The 14503-nt window shown below is 52.8% G+C and overlaps 2 protein-coding genes across 4 annotated transcripts; both read right to left on the bottom strand.

Annotated features, from left to right (window-relative positions):
• PYGO2 (pygopus family PHD finger 2) lies at positions 1–3237 on the bottom strand. The gene is made up of 3 exons (XM_006895833.1): positions 2932–3237; positions 2367–2416; positions 1–1467 (listed from the first exon to the last, which is right to left on the bottom strand). Exons 1-3 carry the CDS (start codon positions 3032–3034, stop codon positions 403–405), a joined length of 1218 nt encoding a protein of 405 aa, XP_006895895.1. The 5' UTR covers positions 3035–3237; the 3' UTR covers positions 1–402.
• A 1604-nt stretch (positions 3238–4841) lies between these two features.
• On the bottom strand, positions 4842–14339 carry SHC1 (SHC (Src homology 2 domain containing) transforming protein 1). Of its 3 annotated transcripts, XM_006895832.1 has the most exons (13): positions 14112–14339; positions 10679–10846; positions 9974–10044; positions 9457–9520; positions 9200–9319; positions 8913–8966; positions 8673–8724; positions 8356–8482; positions 7318–7516; positions 7159–7228; positions 6944–7078; positions 6269–6507; positions 4842–5457 (listed from the first exon to the last, which is right to left on the bottom strand). In XM_006895832.1, the coding sequence occupies exons 2-13, from the start codon at positions 10841–10843 to the stop codon at positions 5329–5331; spliced, it is 1425 nt and encodes a 474-aa protein (XP_006895894.1). In that variant the 5' UTR covers positions 10844–10846; positions 14112–14339; the 3' UTR covers positions 4842–5328. The 3 variants fall into 3 exon arrangements, with proteins under 3 accessions (XP_006895894.1, XP_006895892.1, XP_006895893.1); XM_006895830.1 differs by lacking the exon at positions 14112–14339 and having other exon boundaries at positions 5329–5457; positions 10679–11395; XM_006895831.1 differs by lacking the exon at positions 14112–14339 and having other exon boundaries at positions 5329–5457; positions 6944–7075; positions 10679–11395.
• Positions 14340–14503: the final 164 nt, after the last annotated feature.

The raw sequence follows: 14503 nt of genomic DNA, 5'->3' as shown, positions 1-14503 counted from the left end.
AACCAAGGCTGGTACTGTGGGGCTAGATAGGGACATTAGGCACAGGTGTTAGAGGGCACCCCTCATCTACAGAGGGCACACCTAACCTCCAGCCCCTCCTCTCTTGAGGCCACAGCCCTAGGCTTCCAGAGACAGCCACCAAAAAAAAGAAAAAGGCTCCACACAGCAAGGCTTTGGTTTCCCGGACCTTCGTAGATCTCAACAGGCAAGTTCCAGAAAAGTGAATAATCCAGGCCCTTCTTCTGCCTGCCTATTTCAGTTCCTTTTCTGCCCCAAGGAGCCATTGTGTTCCTGCCCCTAATGGACTAGGAAGCCACTGGAAACAAGGACCAAGAGCCAGACACAATCACTCCAGAAGAGCAGGGAGGGACATGTGAGCTTCCCTGGGCCACCATGCCAGTGTCACCCATCATTGGCAGCCACCAGCTGCCCCATACCCTCACGGATGTAGACAGACTGAATCTCCTTGGTTTTGAGGCAGAGATCGCAGGCCCAGACGGCAGAAGCCTCGGTGGTCAGCAGCCCATAGGCACTCTCAGTCATGCCCGTGCACTCTCGGTGAAACCACTTCTGGCAGGAGGCCTCGCATAGAATGGCATCCTGGTCGTCGTTCACCTCACTCCGACAGGCACCACACGGATACACCAGGCCTGGGGGAGGCTGGGGCCCTGAGCCCCCACCTGCTTTGCCAGGGGGTGCCAGGCTGTTAGCATCTGGAGTGCCCCCACCCCGCCCACTGCTGTTGGGAGGAAAACTGGGTTGATTCCCGTTAACAGCAGCAGCCGGGGAGCCTGAGTGGGGTTCCTGGGGAAAAGCTGTGGGAGCAGGTGGATTCAAAGGCTTTCCCCCATCCTCACCACCAGGGCCAGGAAAGCCAGGGTCTGGACCAGGAAAAGGACTTGTGTTAGGGGGCAGGCTGGGGAGCCCCTGGCCAGGTCTCTGAAGAGGAGAGGGACCAAAAGGTGCTCCTGGTTGGGCAAAGCGTTGAGGAAGAGGAGGACCCAGCTCCCCTCTGGGAGGCTGTCCCATAGTGGGTGAGATCATGGGACCAAATCCTCCCACTGGGCCTGTCATCATCTGTCCACTAGGAGGGCTAAAGTTTTGTCCCAGAGGTTGATTGAAGGGTTGGCTGGGAAAGTTCATGTTTCCTGGGGGGGGGTAGCCAGGGCCCTGGGGGGGCATGTTGAAAGCAGGGCCCATAGGGTTGGGAGGGAAGGGAGGAGGCTGTCGACGGAGAGGCTGGGGACCACCTCCACCACCAGTGCCATAGCCTGGGGGTACTTGGCCAGCCATGCTCCCCTGTACACGGAAGCCTCCAAATGGCACAGGACTTCCAAGGAAAGGAGGGGCTGCAGCCCCCACCTTGGGAGCTCCAAAGTCATCCTCAAAAGGGTTGGAGGCAACCAGATGATCCACCATAGGAGTTGGGGGTGGCGCAAACTCCGTCAGATGTGAGTATGCAGGGCCCTAGTGGGGAAGAAATGAGGAAAAGGTCATGGAGGGAGAGAGACACTAAACTAGAAGAGCATTACAAACACGGGATTTGGAGGTGGGAATGTGGTGTTGGCAAAAAATACTGAATATTCCATGAACTGACAAAAGAACAAACAAGTCTACCTTGGAGAAAGTGAAACCAGAGTGCTCATTAGAAGCAAGGATGGTGAAACTGCACCTTACCTACTTTAGGCAAATTGTCAAGAGGGAGTCAGTCCTTGGAAATAGACATCAGGCTGGGAAAGTGGAGAGTCAGATTTTTAACAAGATAGACGGACAAAGTGACACCAACAATAGGTTTGGGCCTTATCAGAGATTGTGAGGTCAGTGCAGGCTAAGGCATGGTTCACAGGGTTGCTATGAGTCGCAGTCAACTCAGTGGCACGTAATAACAACTGGCCATCTCAAATCTTAAACCGAGATGGACCTTAGCATGTAACAGGATGAAGAGCAAAGGCAGCAGAGTGCAGTAACTGTGTTTTGAACCCTAGATCTGAATCCTAGCTCTGACCCTGAATATCTTCAAAATACTGGAGCAGGCACTAATGCCTATCTCCCAAAACTGTTACTGCAACTTTACCACAATTCATGGGCCTTAGGAAGTGGCATCTGTTAATATTCTAAAGTAACTAGAACAGAAAAAAAAGGAGGAAGGTGGTGTAATCATGCCTGATAAGATCTTTGATCAAATCACCTCTTGGAGAAGACTATTTCTCTGGGTGTTTGCTATGAGACTGAGGAAAAGGATGAGAAATAGAGCAAGAAAAGGCAGTTTTCATTCTCTGTATCTACAGGAAAACAAATGGATACTTAAGCTACAGAGAGGGTCTGAGGGCCTGTGAAGAATTACCCCACCAACAACTACCATTCACCTGAGTGTTTGACTTTCTCCGCTTCTTTTCTGGGCTCTTCATTTGCAGACCTGGAAGATCAGCAAATGGCAGATGCAGGCATGTTTTCCTGGGGGTTTTCAACTTCTTTCTTTTTCCCCCGCCATCCCCTGAATGCCTCTAACTTTAATTGTACATTTTTTTTCTTATTACACAAATACTGGCAATAAGTGTGGTATGAAATATTAATCACGAGCAAGACCACACTGTCAGCTGGCTCTTTAAGTGAAAGAGAGCCATACTGATACCCTCAGCCTCCAAGACTCTTGAATTTCATGCGCCTCCAACCACAGGCCCCTCAATCTGTGACAACTACCCCAAAACCCCTAAGGTCTCCAGTCACCCATTCTCTCAAGCTTCGAAGGCTGACAGTGGCAAGATCTTAAAAGATGAGCTGCAAGAGAGGCACCGAGGGTGGCGAGCCTTTCTTTAGACTCCTCAGCCTAAGACCCCTACACCCGCTCCACCAATTCCTTTTCAGGGTTCTGAGGTCCTCGGCCTCTCCAGCCACCGCCTCCCCAGCCCCAACCCCTCTCAGGGTTCTCACCGGCCTTGCCCTGCTTCCTCCCAGTGCTGGGCGGCGCAGGGGGTGGTGCGGGGCCGCCACCTCCCTCCAGCTTGTCCGGTGGGGGCGGCGCCGAGGCGGCCATGGAGTGGGGGACCAGGGTTAGCGACGGCGCGGGATGGAGGCGCCCTCGGGCCGCATCATCTCCCGGGAGGGAAGTCAGGGGCGGCGCGGACCCCCAGCTACAGCAACCACTAGGTGTGGCGAGGGAGAAGCACGGAACCAGAGCACGAACTACGCGCCCGTTCCAGACTCAGCGCCCGCCCGCAGCGGCAGCAGGAACCGGAAGTCGGTTCGGCCGCCTCCACTGAGCCGGGCGGGAGGGGGAGCGCGAGGCGGGGCGCTCCACCCGGCGGCCGGCCGAGTGGGGAAAGCGGTGCCCCACGCCGCACGACCTAGTGCGCGGAGAGGCTGTTCTAGTCCGGGGAAGTGGCCTATATCGCCGCACCTCTGACCGCCGCACCCAGCAGAGCTTGCTGCCGGGCCGTACCATTCCGGGCAGAGGGGCCACCGGGAGTGTACCTCGAACTGCGAGATTTAGGCTTTCCAGGCTTCCGACTTTCGGGAACCTACAAGGCCACGGGACGTGCATCCTGTCCCCCACCTGGTGGCTCTCCTACAGACATGGGCATCCTTATGAGAGCGTGGGCCCCAAACATCCCCGCCTGCCTGGGTGGCGCAGCAGGTATTCGGGCTGGCGCGGGGCGCCCAGGTGAGCAGATGCACCCAGGTGAGCCAAGCGGCTCGATACCACTCCCCCTTCCTCCCCTCCCGCCACGACCCACAGTGAACAGAAGGGTGGAAAGAGGCACAGACAAGCAACCAAGGTAGAAGAAATACGGACTTTAATGAGGATTCTTTCCCTTTGGTATAAGGTGAGACCCGTGAAAACATCCAAACAAAACAAGGCGGCAAAGGATCCAACAGTCAACTCCCTCTTATGCACAAGACCTAGAGAAATGGCAGGGCCGGCTTCCCTGGGGCCACACACTAGGCCCAGAGCAAGTGCTAGACATGTAGAAGGTTCACAATAAATAACTGCAGGTTCCCACGTCCCTTTCCTGAAGTTAAAACACTTTAGCAGAAATTCTGCCACCCAATCTTGGTGGTAAGAAGCCCAAGTTTCTCTAGTCTTAGTTCTTGACCAATTTTTTCTCTGCCTTAGGTCTTCTTAAAAAAATTTTAAAAACCACAAAACATAATGCTGCCACTTCCAATTACCTCACAAGCTAGGGTGAGGAAAATGCAAAGTTGTAAAAGGGCTTTGAAACGTCAACGAAGTGATTATATAAACGTAATTGATTATAATAATTTTGTGCTCAAGATTAAGCCACATAAAATTAGAGTAAATCTACAGCCCTAAAAGATATGCATATAAGATAAAAAAAGCAGTGCTACATCTAGAGATGGTATTTGGGGATTGTCTACTGCTTTAGAGTCCTGATGCCCTATTCCCCTCTCTGCAGATCCACCCACGTGATTTAACCGTACAAGAGAGGTCCAAAATCAGTCTCCCCCACATCCCCCAACCCCTCGAGCAGGTGGATACAGCACAGAGGCTACAGGAGAAAGGGCTACACTTTGGCTGTAGAGTATAACATTCATGCAACAAGGGAGGGGATGGGGATTACGAAATGTATATACAGACCCCTCTGTGAGGGACCCCAGCCAGGAGGCACTGATTGGGGGAAGGACCCATTTCACCCCTGGCCAGGAGGGGGGCCCTGGGACAGTCTCTATAAGGGTTGCATATCCCCTGAGAGGGGACAACTGCCACTCCTGCCTCTGTTCTCCCAACTGAAATTGGAAGGGTTGCTGAGCAAGGAGAGGAACGGGTCCCAGAAGCCAAGGTATCAAGACCCCTTTCCTCGATCTCAGAGGCCCAAAAACTCTGCATAAAATATCTTCAGACCTAGGAGACGGTCAAAGGCACAAAGTTTAAACATGGGAGGGAGGGTTATGAGGAGTTTGAGGGGGGACCCTGAGCCCAGGGATAGAATAAAGGTGTGACTCAATTCCCCCTTCCCTGGAAGGGTGGTAACTCAACTCAGCTTATCACCACAGGACCTTTTCCATTACAAAGAGGCACTGCCCAGGTCTCAAGCACCCACCTTCCTGGGGAAGGGGAGTATCAGATTGGCACAGGCAAGGCCCAGGGAAGGGAACCACTCTGTACATTAATACTTTGGTGAGGTTTGGGGAGAAACAGGATTCTACCCCAGTCTCCTGACTCAAACCATCTCGAGCAGACACTGAGCCCAGTGTTCACGCCACTGAAGGCTCCTACACAAGGCCCAGTCCGCAGAACGAGAGGTCCTGAGAGTCAGGGAAGAGGGTGGAAGGGCTGGAGGTCATCTTCAGAGAGAGCGTAGAGAAGGATCACACTTTTCTCTCCACTGGCTGCTGCAGACACAGTTCGCTGCCCGCAGAGATGATGGGCAAGTGATTGTCCATGTGGTAGCTGATGAGATGGCTGACACTCTCAAATCGGTGATCCTTTGTCCGAACCTGAAAAGGAAAGGGAGAAGTAGGTCAATTCAGGTTAAGAGTCAAGTAAGACCTCAGCTCCCAAAGTTAAGGAAGCTGGAATATACAAGAGGGTTGATGAGAAAAAAAAGATGACAGGTGGTGGTGGGAGCTGTCGGTCCTGATCATGGAGGATTCTCCACAGTGCAGTTAGAGACAGTTATGAGAACCTGCGGAGCAGTGAACCGAGAGTAGGCAGAGAGGACATCAACCCAGGAGTCAGCACTGAGGGAAAGCTACGCCTTCCTTACCCTAGAGGAAGCTGGCATGTTTTGGAGAATACATAGGGCAAAAACATGTAGAAAAGGAAGCTGAGATTACAGGAGCAGAGACCAAAGTTGTATGCAATGCAAGCAGGAGAAAAATGAGCACTGGTCTGAGCCTTGAGTCTAGGGAATGCTCGCTCCTCCTGCAAGATGAGACACTTGGATCTAGACTCTAGCCATCTGACACTGGGCGTCACAGCGTCTCCAGCGTGGTTTTCTCATCTGTCAAAAGGGGCTCAAGTGAGATGAGCACTAAAGCCCCTTGGAGCTCTGACGGGCTTAACAATCAGGGATTTGAGGACTGGCCCAGGCTGAGGGGAGCTCAGGATCAGGGATGTATGAAGGGAAGTTATCTCAGCTGCGGGAAAAGGGACATCAGACTCTTTAAAGAATAGCAAAGGCCCATGCAGGGATGGCCAGTAGGGAAAGTCTAGGAAATAATGCCTAAAGGAACAGAACTGCACTGAAGGATACTGTACCTTCTTTACACCATCCCCATACACACACACCCCAACAGCCACACTCACCACACCCTCAGGGTCCACCAGGAGCAGGTGCTTAGGCTGACCACTCTGCAATCCTGTGAGCACATACTGGCCAGGTGTGGTCGTGCTCTCCCGCACCAGGAAGTCCCCGTTGAGCTGCAACAGTGCCTCAGCCTCCCGCCGGCTCAGCTTCCCGTGAAACCAGGACTCCTCTCGGAGCTGCTCAGCCATGGATACCAGCTGGGAAGGTGGAGGCACCCGAAGGGCATCTTCAAAGGGCTCTGAGGGTGTAGAGAAAAGATTAGAAGAGGTAGCTAAGATTGTCAATGTGCTGTATGAGATAACCTGGGTTTGCTGTGATACTGAACCTTGTGCTATGGGGATATCAAAAACCATAATGCTTTCCCATTGTGGACAGTGTTTGGTGGAGCTCCCATTTGTAAACAGGTTTGGAAGCAGGAGTGGCATCCACTTCCTAAACCACATGCCTCTGGAAACTCCATGAACTTGGAGAAAAAACAATAGCTACGAAAAGGCATTAGGTCTTTTGTTCATGGAGTCTCTACGACTCGACGGCAATCAACAACAGGATGAGATATGGCCAGAACCTCAGATGTTAGTGGAGGAAAACCCAGGAAGGAGAGAGTAGATAGATGGGCAAGAGAAGTGGAACCAAGAGGGAAGGTGAGATTGCATAAAGTAGAAAGGAATACTCACTCATGTCAAAGAGGTCTCGAGGAGCACTGCCATTGACAGCAGGATTGGGGGGCCCGCCCCTGCCCCCTGCTTGCCGGGCCTTGTCTAGGTTTTGGACGTTGACATAGGAGGGATCATCAAAGAGTTCTCGACCTGCTGAGGAAAGAGGAATTTTACAGTGATTCAACCTCTGCCTCTTACACATCTGGCTCTGCCAATCTCAGTTCCCTTCATACCTGGACAGGGTGGTGGAGGTGGCATTTGCTTTCGGATTTCTGATTCCCCTGCAACAGGCTGCCCCACAGGCTGCAAGGGAAAAAATAAGATGAAACCACATACTTGCTAACCAAACACTCCCATTATGGGCCCAGCCTGACTTTATCCATACAGCTTACCAAAGTAGCACCCAGGTGACTGGGCGTCTGGGCACTGGCTGGAGTGGGTCGAACAGCCCCTGGGGCAGCTCCTTCCTGAAGCCTCATGTCCACTACCCCACCAAGAGGGGGTTCCTTCCCCGGAAAGTCATTATAGTACTGATGGTCTGGTGGTTCTTCCTCCTCCTCATCCCAAGCTGAACCATCAAAGCCAGCCATCCTGAGAGGAACATCATCGAATGAAGAGTCCACATGCAAACGTATGTTGGATCAGGAAGATGGAAGGGAGAGAACTAAAGCACGGCCATATGCTGGCTCTTATTTTAAGTTAAACTTGAGGCTGTGGGTTTATATACATAATCATTTCATCCTCCTAACAACATTTTAAGATCAATACTATTTCCTTCCTCAATATTATAGATGAAATAAAATGAGAAATGAAAAGATCTGTCTACAGGGATACAATGAGAAGGGGGTGAAGCTGTAATTTCAATTTAGGCTTGACTTTAAAGTTCATGCCCAACACTATCTCCTAAGGCAAAGAAAGGTGGGGAATGGGAACCACTAATATGGAGGTGTGGGAATGTTGATGACATAATCTTTTAACCTCCTCAAAACAGTCAGTGCCTACTGGTGATTTATCCCTCAAGACGAGTTAGGAAAAAGATCTCAGGAAAAAGAACATTTCTTTCATTCAGTTTCTTCTAGGGGCAAGAAAAGCTAGAACACAGAACAGAGACATGGGCAAGAAAAAAGAGTGGGCCAGAAGTGAAGTTACAGCTAAAAGAGCCCATCTAGCCATAGCCAGGGACAGAGATGCAGGCTAGAGGCCTGGTAACACAGTTCCATCAAGGGCAAACAAGAGGAAGAGCTGGCCCTGCAGCAGGCAGGGCCTTAAAAGCCTTTTCTGATGGACCACAGGAAATTTAAGAATAGCAGGAAGTGGGAAGCAGGGGCATACAGGTTATTTCCTTCCCTGAACAGCACTGAACCCAAGTGTGGGAAAAACAGACCTATTTTCCCCACTAGGTTCTGCCCACCCTCTTCGTGCCAGCTCACCTGTCATGGGGAGTGACTAGCTTGGGTGGGTTCCTGAGGTATTGTTTGAAGCGTAACTCAAAGGCCTGGCCAATGGTGCTGATGACATCCTGGGCGAGCCCTTCAGGACACTCCAAGATGTGGCAGGCTGGGGGCACAGCAGAGGCCACCAGTGAGCACTGAGGTGGGAGTGCCAGAAGAGGCATGGACAGGGGCTCTCATCTTTCCCAGCCAGTGCCCCTGATCATTTCTACTCCAAGCAGGGAAAGAAGACCCCAATCCTGCTCACCTGCCTCATGAACAGCCGGCCCCACCCAGTGCTCCCCACCGCGCCTCACCTCTCTGATTCACGGGGTCTTTGGCAACATAGGCGACGTATTCAGCTGTGTCCTGGGGTGGACAGAGTCAGAAGAAGCCAGTCAGGTGAATTTCCCAGATGCCCACACCCCACTTGATTTCCTTACCTCTAAAACCCAGATATCCTTCAGTGCTACAATCCCCTCTTCTCTAGCTCTTTGCTCCCCATCCCTAGCCCCTTACTTTTTTCTCTTACCACCTGTGATCTCTTTCTAACTCACCGGGTCCCCACCGGACGCAAACGAGATGGACTGCATGTGGTGGTTGGCGATGATCTGAGGGTTAAGGCAGGGGTTGAAGAAGGAGGGGAGTGATGTCAGGCAGCCTCAAAGTCCACCTGGGTACCCCAAAGCCTGACCTACCCACCTTTTTAGCTTCTGACCCCATGTGCTCATAATTTTCTTGACCATAATTTCCATCCCTTCTCCCCCCTAGGTTTTTGCCTTCATTACCAGATCCCCTCTTAGCTCTATCTGTGTTTCTGGTCCCCCTGCCTTACCCCACCAACCTGTTTGCAGTCAGCTGCCATGAGGTTGAGGCTGCTGGTGGAGACTGTTAGAGTGATTGGCATTCCAGCAAATTTCAGGTTACTCCTCCCCAGGATGGAGCTGAGAGGGCGGCTACAGGGCTAGGGAAGGGTCCAGGCGTTTCACAAGCTGAGGGTTCCCAGCAATAGGAAACCACACTTCTGCCTTTTGGCTTTCTCCTCACATGCCCACCTGCCACCTTGCCCCCTGCATCCCTAGCCCCATCATCCCCAAGTACCTTTCTCCTCCTTGTTGCCCCTTTAGCACCCGGCACAGCCTCACACACCAGACTGATGGCCTCCCTGGAGAAAAGAGGGGTACTCAGGCTCAGAGCCTGCCTTCCACTCAGCTGGGGCTGCCACAGGTCTGGGGGAGGGGAAGACTAGGCCAGATTCCCAGGGCGCTCCAGGCTCTTTGTCGTGGCAGATTGAATTAAAGGCCTTTAATATTTGATGACACTGAGAGGCCGCTTCCTGGCTGATTGGGTTAGGGCCTCAATGGCTACAGCCCCACCCCTTTCTGGCTACTAAATGGTCCCTTCCCAAAGACGGCAGCAACTTTCAATCCATCCTGTTTTCCACTCAAAGTCCATCTGCCAGCAGCTTCTGCCACCTACCCCACAGCTCCCAAGGTTGAATAGGTAAGAAGGATCTGGGTCACCTTTCTCCTCATTCAGACTACTAGCACGACAACTATGCAATCAACTCTCCTCGTCTCATAATCCAATCCTCTACCCAGGTCAGTCACTGACCTACCTGGTGACTTGAGTCCGGGTGTTAAAGTCTAGGGCACGCATGGACTGCAGGACCTCCACACAGCCCATATACTGAAGGAAGGACAGAGACAGCATGTTAGCCGCCTCCCACCAGCCCCATCACAAAGAGCCCTGCGACTTCTCCCTTCCTTCTTAGTGGTCCCTGAGGGGAGTAAGGATGTGCAAGTTCTGCCCACTCACCGTGGCTACATCCCACAATGTGCAAGACAACAGGGAATAAAGATAGAAAGAAAGGGAAGTTAGGAGGACCTGAGGCATCTGGGAAGAGACTTCGGAGGGCACTGACAGGCACAGGGTGGGGTGAAGACAATCTAGTGACATCTCCAGAAAGGGGAGGGGACTGGACAGGAGAAATCAAGAAGTCTCTCATTCCAACACTTCCTAAGGGTCTGCCATGTGCTGGGCATTGTGCTAAGCATGGCAGCATGGGGGTGGGGAAGACGGAAAAAGGAAGGGCCCACACTTAGCTGAAAGGGAAGGGGCTACATAATTGGTGAAAAGCAAAGAAAGGTTTAATAACAGAAATGAATATGAGATTGGAACAGAGCCCTCAAGGAGTGAGGGTTGTTGGGAAAGTGGAGGGGGTAAAAAACATTCCAGCAAAGCTAGAGTGTGTAGAAGAACTGGGGTGGGGATAGGGGTTGAGGGTGTCAGGAATGGAGTGGAAGGGAGGATGTTCACTCACCCGAACCAAGTAGGAAACCCCAGGTCCCATGACTTTGTCGTTGGGATGCAGCCAGCCCCGCGTGGGCTTATTGACAAAGCTCCCGTGGCGGGTCCACTCCTCGCCCCCTAGCTGGCCCCCTTCCACCCGAGTCCTGCGCCCGCCGCCTCCACTCAGCTTGTTCATGTCCTGGAGGAGGTGCAGGGGGCCTGAGTCCAGCATAGCTGCCCCTGCAATCCCCTCCCCATCCTCAGCTGCCCTTCCTGGCTCCCCCCTCGGCCCCGGGCGCCCTCCAGCTGGGTTGGCCAGCTTCAGGTTGCTCATCCGGGGGAAGAAGGAGCACAGGGTAGTGGGACTATTGTCCCCAGGCAGAGGTGGCAGGATGGGCCCCAGGGATGAGGCTGATGGGGAAGGCAGCTCCTCCGGGGGAGTGGACCCTGAAGCCCCCTCCTCCAGCGATGACAGAGACTCATTCCGAAGCGGATTGTACTTGGGCTTGGGGGGAAGGAGATCCATGATTGGGGTGAGAGGGGTGCTGCTGCCCGGCCCGGCCCCCCTGCCAGTCAGGGCAAGGGGGCCAGGCAGGGGGCATCCCCAGGCCCTTAGCCTGGTCGGACCTCTATGGCTCAGGGGTCTCAGGAGTCCTGGGGAGGGACAGAGACAGGTGGCTTCAGCTCCCCCAGCTCAGCCCTGGGCAGTTTCTGGGGCCATCCCTGCAGAGCGTGGAGCCTCTTCTCTGCGAAGAGGAGAACAGGCAAGACCCAGAGCTGCCTGGCTCCTCCCCAGGGGCGGGGAGCTGAGGAGAGAGACCAATCCCAAAGACACTGCTGACTCACAGGCACTGAGGGGCTGAGCCCCTCTGCTGCCCAAACCTAGAACCCTGGCAGGGGTAGGACAGCCACGTCTCTTTCTCCACCTCCAAGCAACCAACCAACCAGTAATCTGGGGAGGAATTGAGAGCGGGGCTGGGGTGGGGGGTGGAGGGAGTGGTGCAGGGCAGAAGGGAAGGATGGAGAAGGAAGACGGAAGGAAAGGAGGCTGATAAGAGGAGGGGAGGTCTGGATCAATCCAAACCGGACATGGGCAGGCCATGGGGAGCAGGAAGCCAGGGAAGGGACGGGAGGAGGGCAATGAGGGAGGAAACAGAGGCTGCAGGGGCTGGAAAAGGGAGGTGGATCCTGAGCGCAGCACTTTCTTTCCCGTCCAGGTGGGACACTCCTCCATTTCCCCATCCTCTAGCCCAAACCACCTCCCAACCTCCAAATACACAGTGGGGTTGTGCCCCCAGGGAGCCTGAGCCACTACCACCCTCTCCCCCAACAGCTGTGGACTGGAGGGAGAGAAGGAAGCAGTCCCAGAGGATGTAAAGAGGAAGGAGGCTAAAGTCCAACTTGTGTGGTGTGTCAAGGAGCCACCAGGCAAGAGCTGAGGCTTTTCTTCCCTCCCCATGGGAAAGAGCAGTGGTTCAAAGCTAGGTACAGCACCTTTCTGCCCCTTTCCCCCAGAAAGCAGGTTGTCAAAGCTGAGAACTGGAAGGCCTGGCACTAACTCTAAAGTCAACTCCTTTGAATAGCCATTTATATTCATACTCCTCAGCAGCAATGACTGGTAACTAGTCAAGTGCCCACCATACAGCACAATGTCCCTCACACCAGGGGGGTCTCACTGGGGTGGGTGGGGGGTGGAACAGTTCTCCAAGAGAAGTGAGGACTAAGGCTGTCGGAAGGATCAAGAAGACAGTTCTATGTTAGTAACTACAGGAGAAAGGGGGGTGCCAGGAGAAGATGGGCTATAAGGCAGCACGCAGGGCACAATCCCAAACCCATTCTTTCCACTCACAATTTCCTGTTATAGCTGTGGGGCCAAAAAGGAAGCTAGAAAGTGGCCAGAAACAAAGATACACATACTCCCAAGACTCATCTCAGAATTACCCAGTCCTTCATTTACTTCAGAGAATAAAAAAAAGTAATAATACAATGATAGTAATGAGCAATACTAACACTTCATACAAGTGGTAAATCTTTCACTTCCCTTTAGTCTTCATCCCAAGAGATACAAAGAGATATAACTCCTGATAGAAAATTCTCACTCCATTTTCTAAGGCCTCACAGCACACACACACACCCAGGATATCCAATCTTTAGAGCTTGCCATCCTTGGGGAGTTATTCAGAGGCAGGAAGTAACCAACAGGTATGGGCATTTGGAAGAAAGGAATGACTACATTTCACTCTCTAAATTTTCACCGGGAGAAAGGCTGCTTTAGTGAGAGAGTTCTGGTGATTGTATGGCTTTAAAGCCCAGCAAGGAGGAGGAGAGAGGAACGGGAAGTAGCAGGAAATGGCGAAAGCCTCAGGAATGTTCCCCGCAGGGAAGGATGGGTGAGCTGGGCCAAGAGGAATGCCCAGACAAGAACTCCAGTTAGGGGGAAGGGAGACGAGAGGAGTGCCCTTAAGGAAAAAAGGGACACCCCCTACTCCACACAACCATTCTGTCCTGAGAGAATATCTATCTCCTGTCATACCAGCAACCCATACACTAATAGACCCTGGCCCTACCCAACTCTTGAGGTACAGGTACGTTTTGCAGCTGTTTCTGGGGTGGAGTCGGTGCTGGGAATGAGAGGCAGTGAGACTGGGAAACTATGAGCCAGTCTCTACTACGGTTCCTGCCAAACCCCCAAGTCCAGCCCACTTAAAGCAAGTTCTACTCTAGAGTGTGGAGGGAAGTAAAATTCAAGAAGGGGTTGACTTTGATTCGCTCACTCAAGGCCTGAGGTGCCAACTTTGACTTTCCATCCAGAGGCGCATGAGCGCTCAGGAAACAGCCCAAGGACATGAAGAAAGGACAGAAAGTGTAAGCGAAGCTTCTGGCACTAAAGACGAAGTTTCAGAGGTGAAGATGACCAGCGTCCCATCGGGCTTAAACCTCAAAGGGGGCGTGGCCTCTAGGATTTGAGCCTCAAGGATTTGTACTAAAACCTCTGGACAACCAGACGTGGATTAAGGAAGGGGTGGAGCTTCCAGGAGGGCGGAGCTCCTTCCGAGGCGTGGCTTCAACGAATTCGAACAACTCGGAGCGTAATACTTTAGCCCTTCTGGGAGCTAAGATTTTTTGGACAGACTTGAGATAGCAGATGATCGTCCCGAGGAGGCGGAGCTTTGGCGACTTAGAAGGGTTTCTCGTATAAGGGTTTGGAAGCGTATCTGGGGTGGGAATTCCTGGAAAGCTAGGAGAATAGGTGGGGTAAGGCACAATAATGAAAAACTGGGGTTCTGAGAAGACCTCGAAGTGGAGAGATGTTCGGGAAGCCCCTTAGAACAGGGAGGTGGGACTTCCGGGGAGGGGGTCTCAAGGGGCGGGACTTCTCAATAAAAGCCGGAAGTGGGGTCCCGGGAGAGGGGTTCCGGGGTGGAGGTATGAATCACCTAAGGTGAAAAAACGTCAAGACTCACCAGGGCTGCATGGAGTCTCCACACCGCACCGCGGACCTATTTGGTTCTGGATTGCGACACTGCTTCCTTAGGTCGCCGCTCCAACTTTCTCCCAGGACCCGGCCTCCCTGGAGAAACTTTATTGCACCCACTTCCGGCCTCACTAACCCCTGACCCTCTACCTCACCGTTCCCTCATTCACCCCGCCTACTTTCCTGGAGCAGCCAATGACTGCTTAAGAACGTGCACGAGAGACCCACGCTCGTTCTTGAGAAATGTTAAGACTTAGTGACCAGTAACGATTCCTGGGAGTAGTAAATCTAGGCCAATGAGAGGCTTGAAGGTGGAGCTGTCCCGCCTTGAACTAAAGGAACCAATAAGAAGTGCCGGCGGTGTGTTTGAAAGCGAGGCCA

The sequence above is a fragment of the Elephantulus edwardii genome, unplaced genomic scaffold (genome assembly GCF_000299155.1).
Source record: "Elephantulus edwardii isolate Elephantulus edwardi_28Jun2011 unplaced genomic scaffold, EleEdw1.0 scaffold00176, whole genome shotgun sequence".
In the NCBI taxonomy this organism is placed as follows: Eukaryota; Metazoa; Chordata; class Mammalia; order Macroscelidea; family Macroscelididae; genus Elephantulus; species Elephantulus edwardii.
The sequence above is the reverse complement of the archived record's forward strand: the minus strand, read 5'-3'. Positions and strand labels throughout refer to the sequence as shown.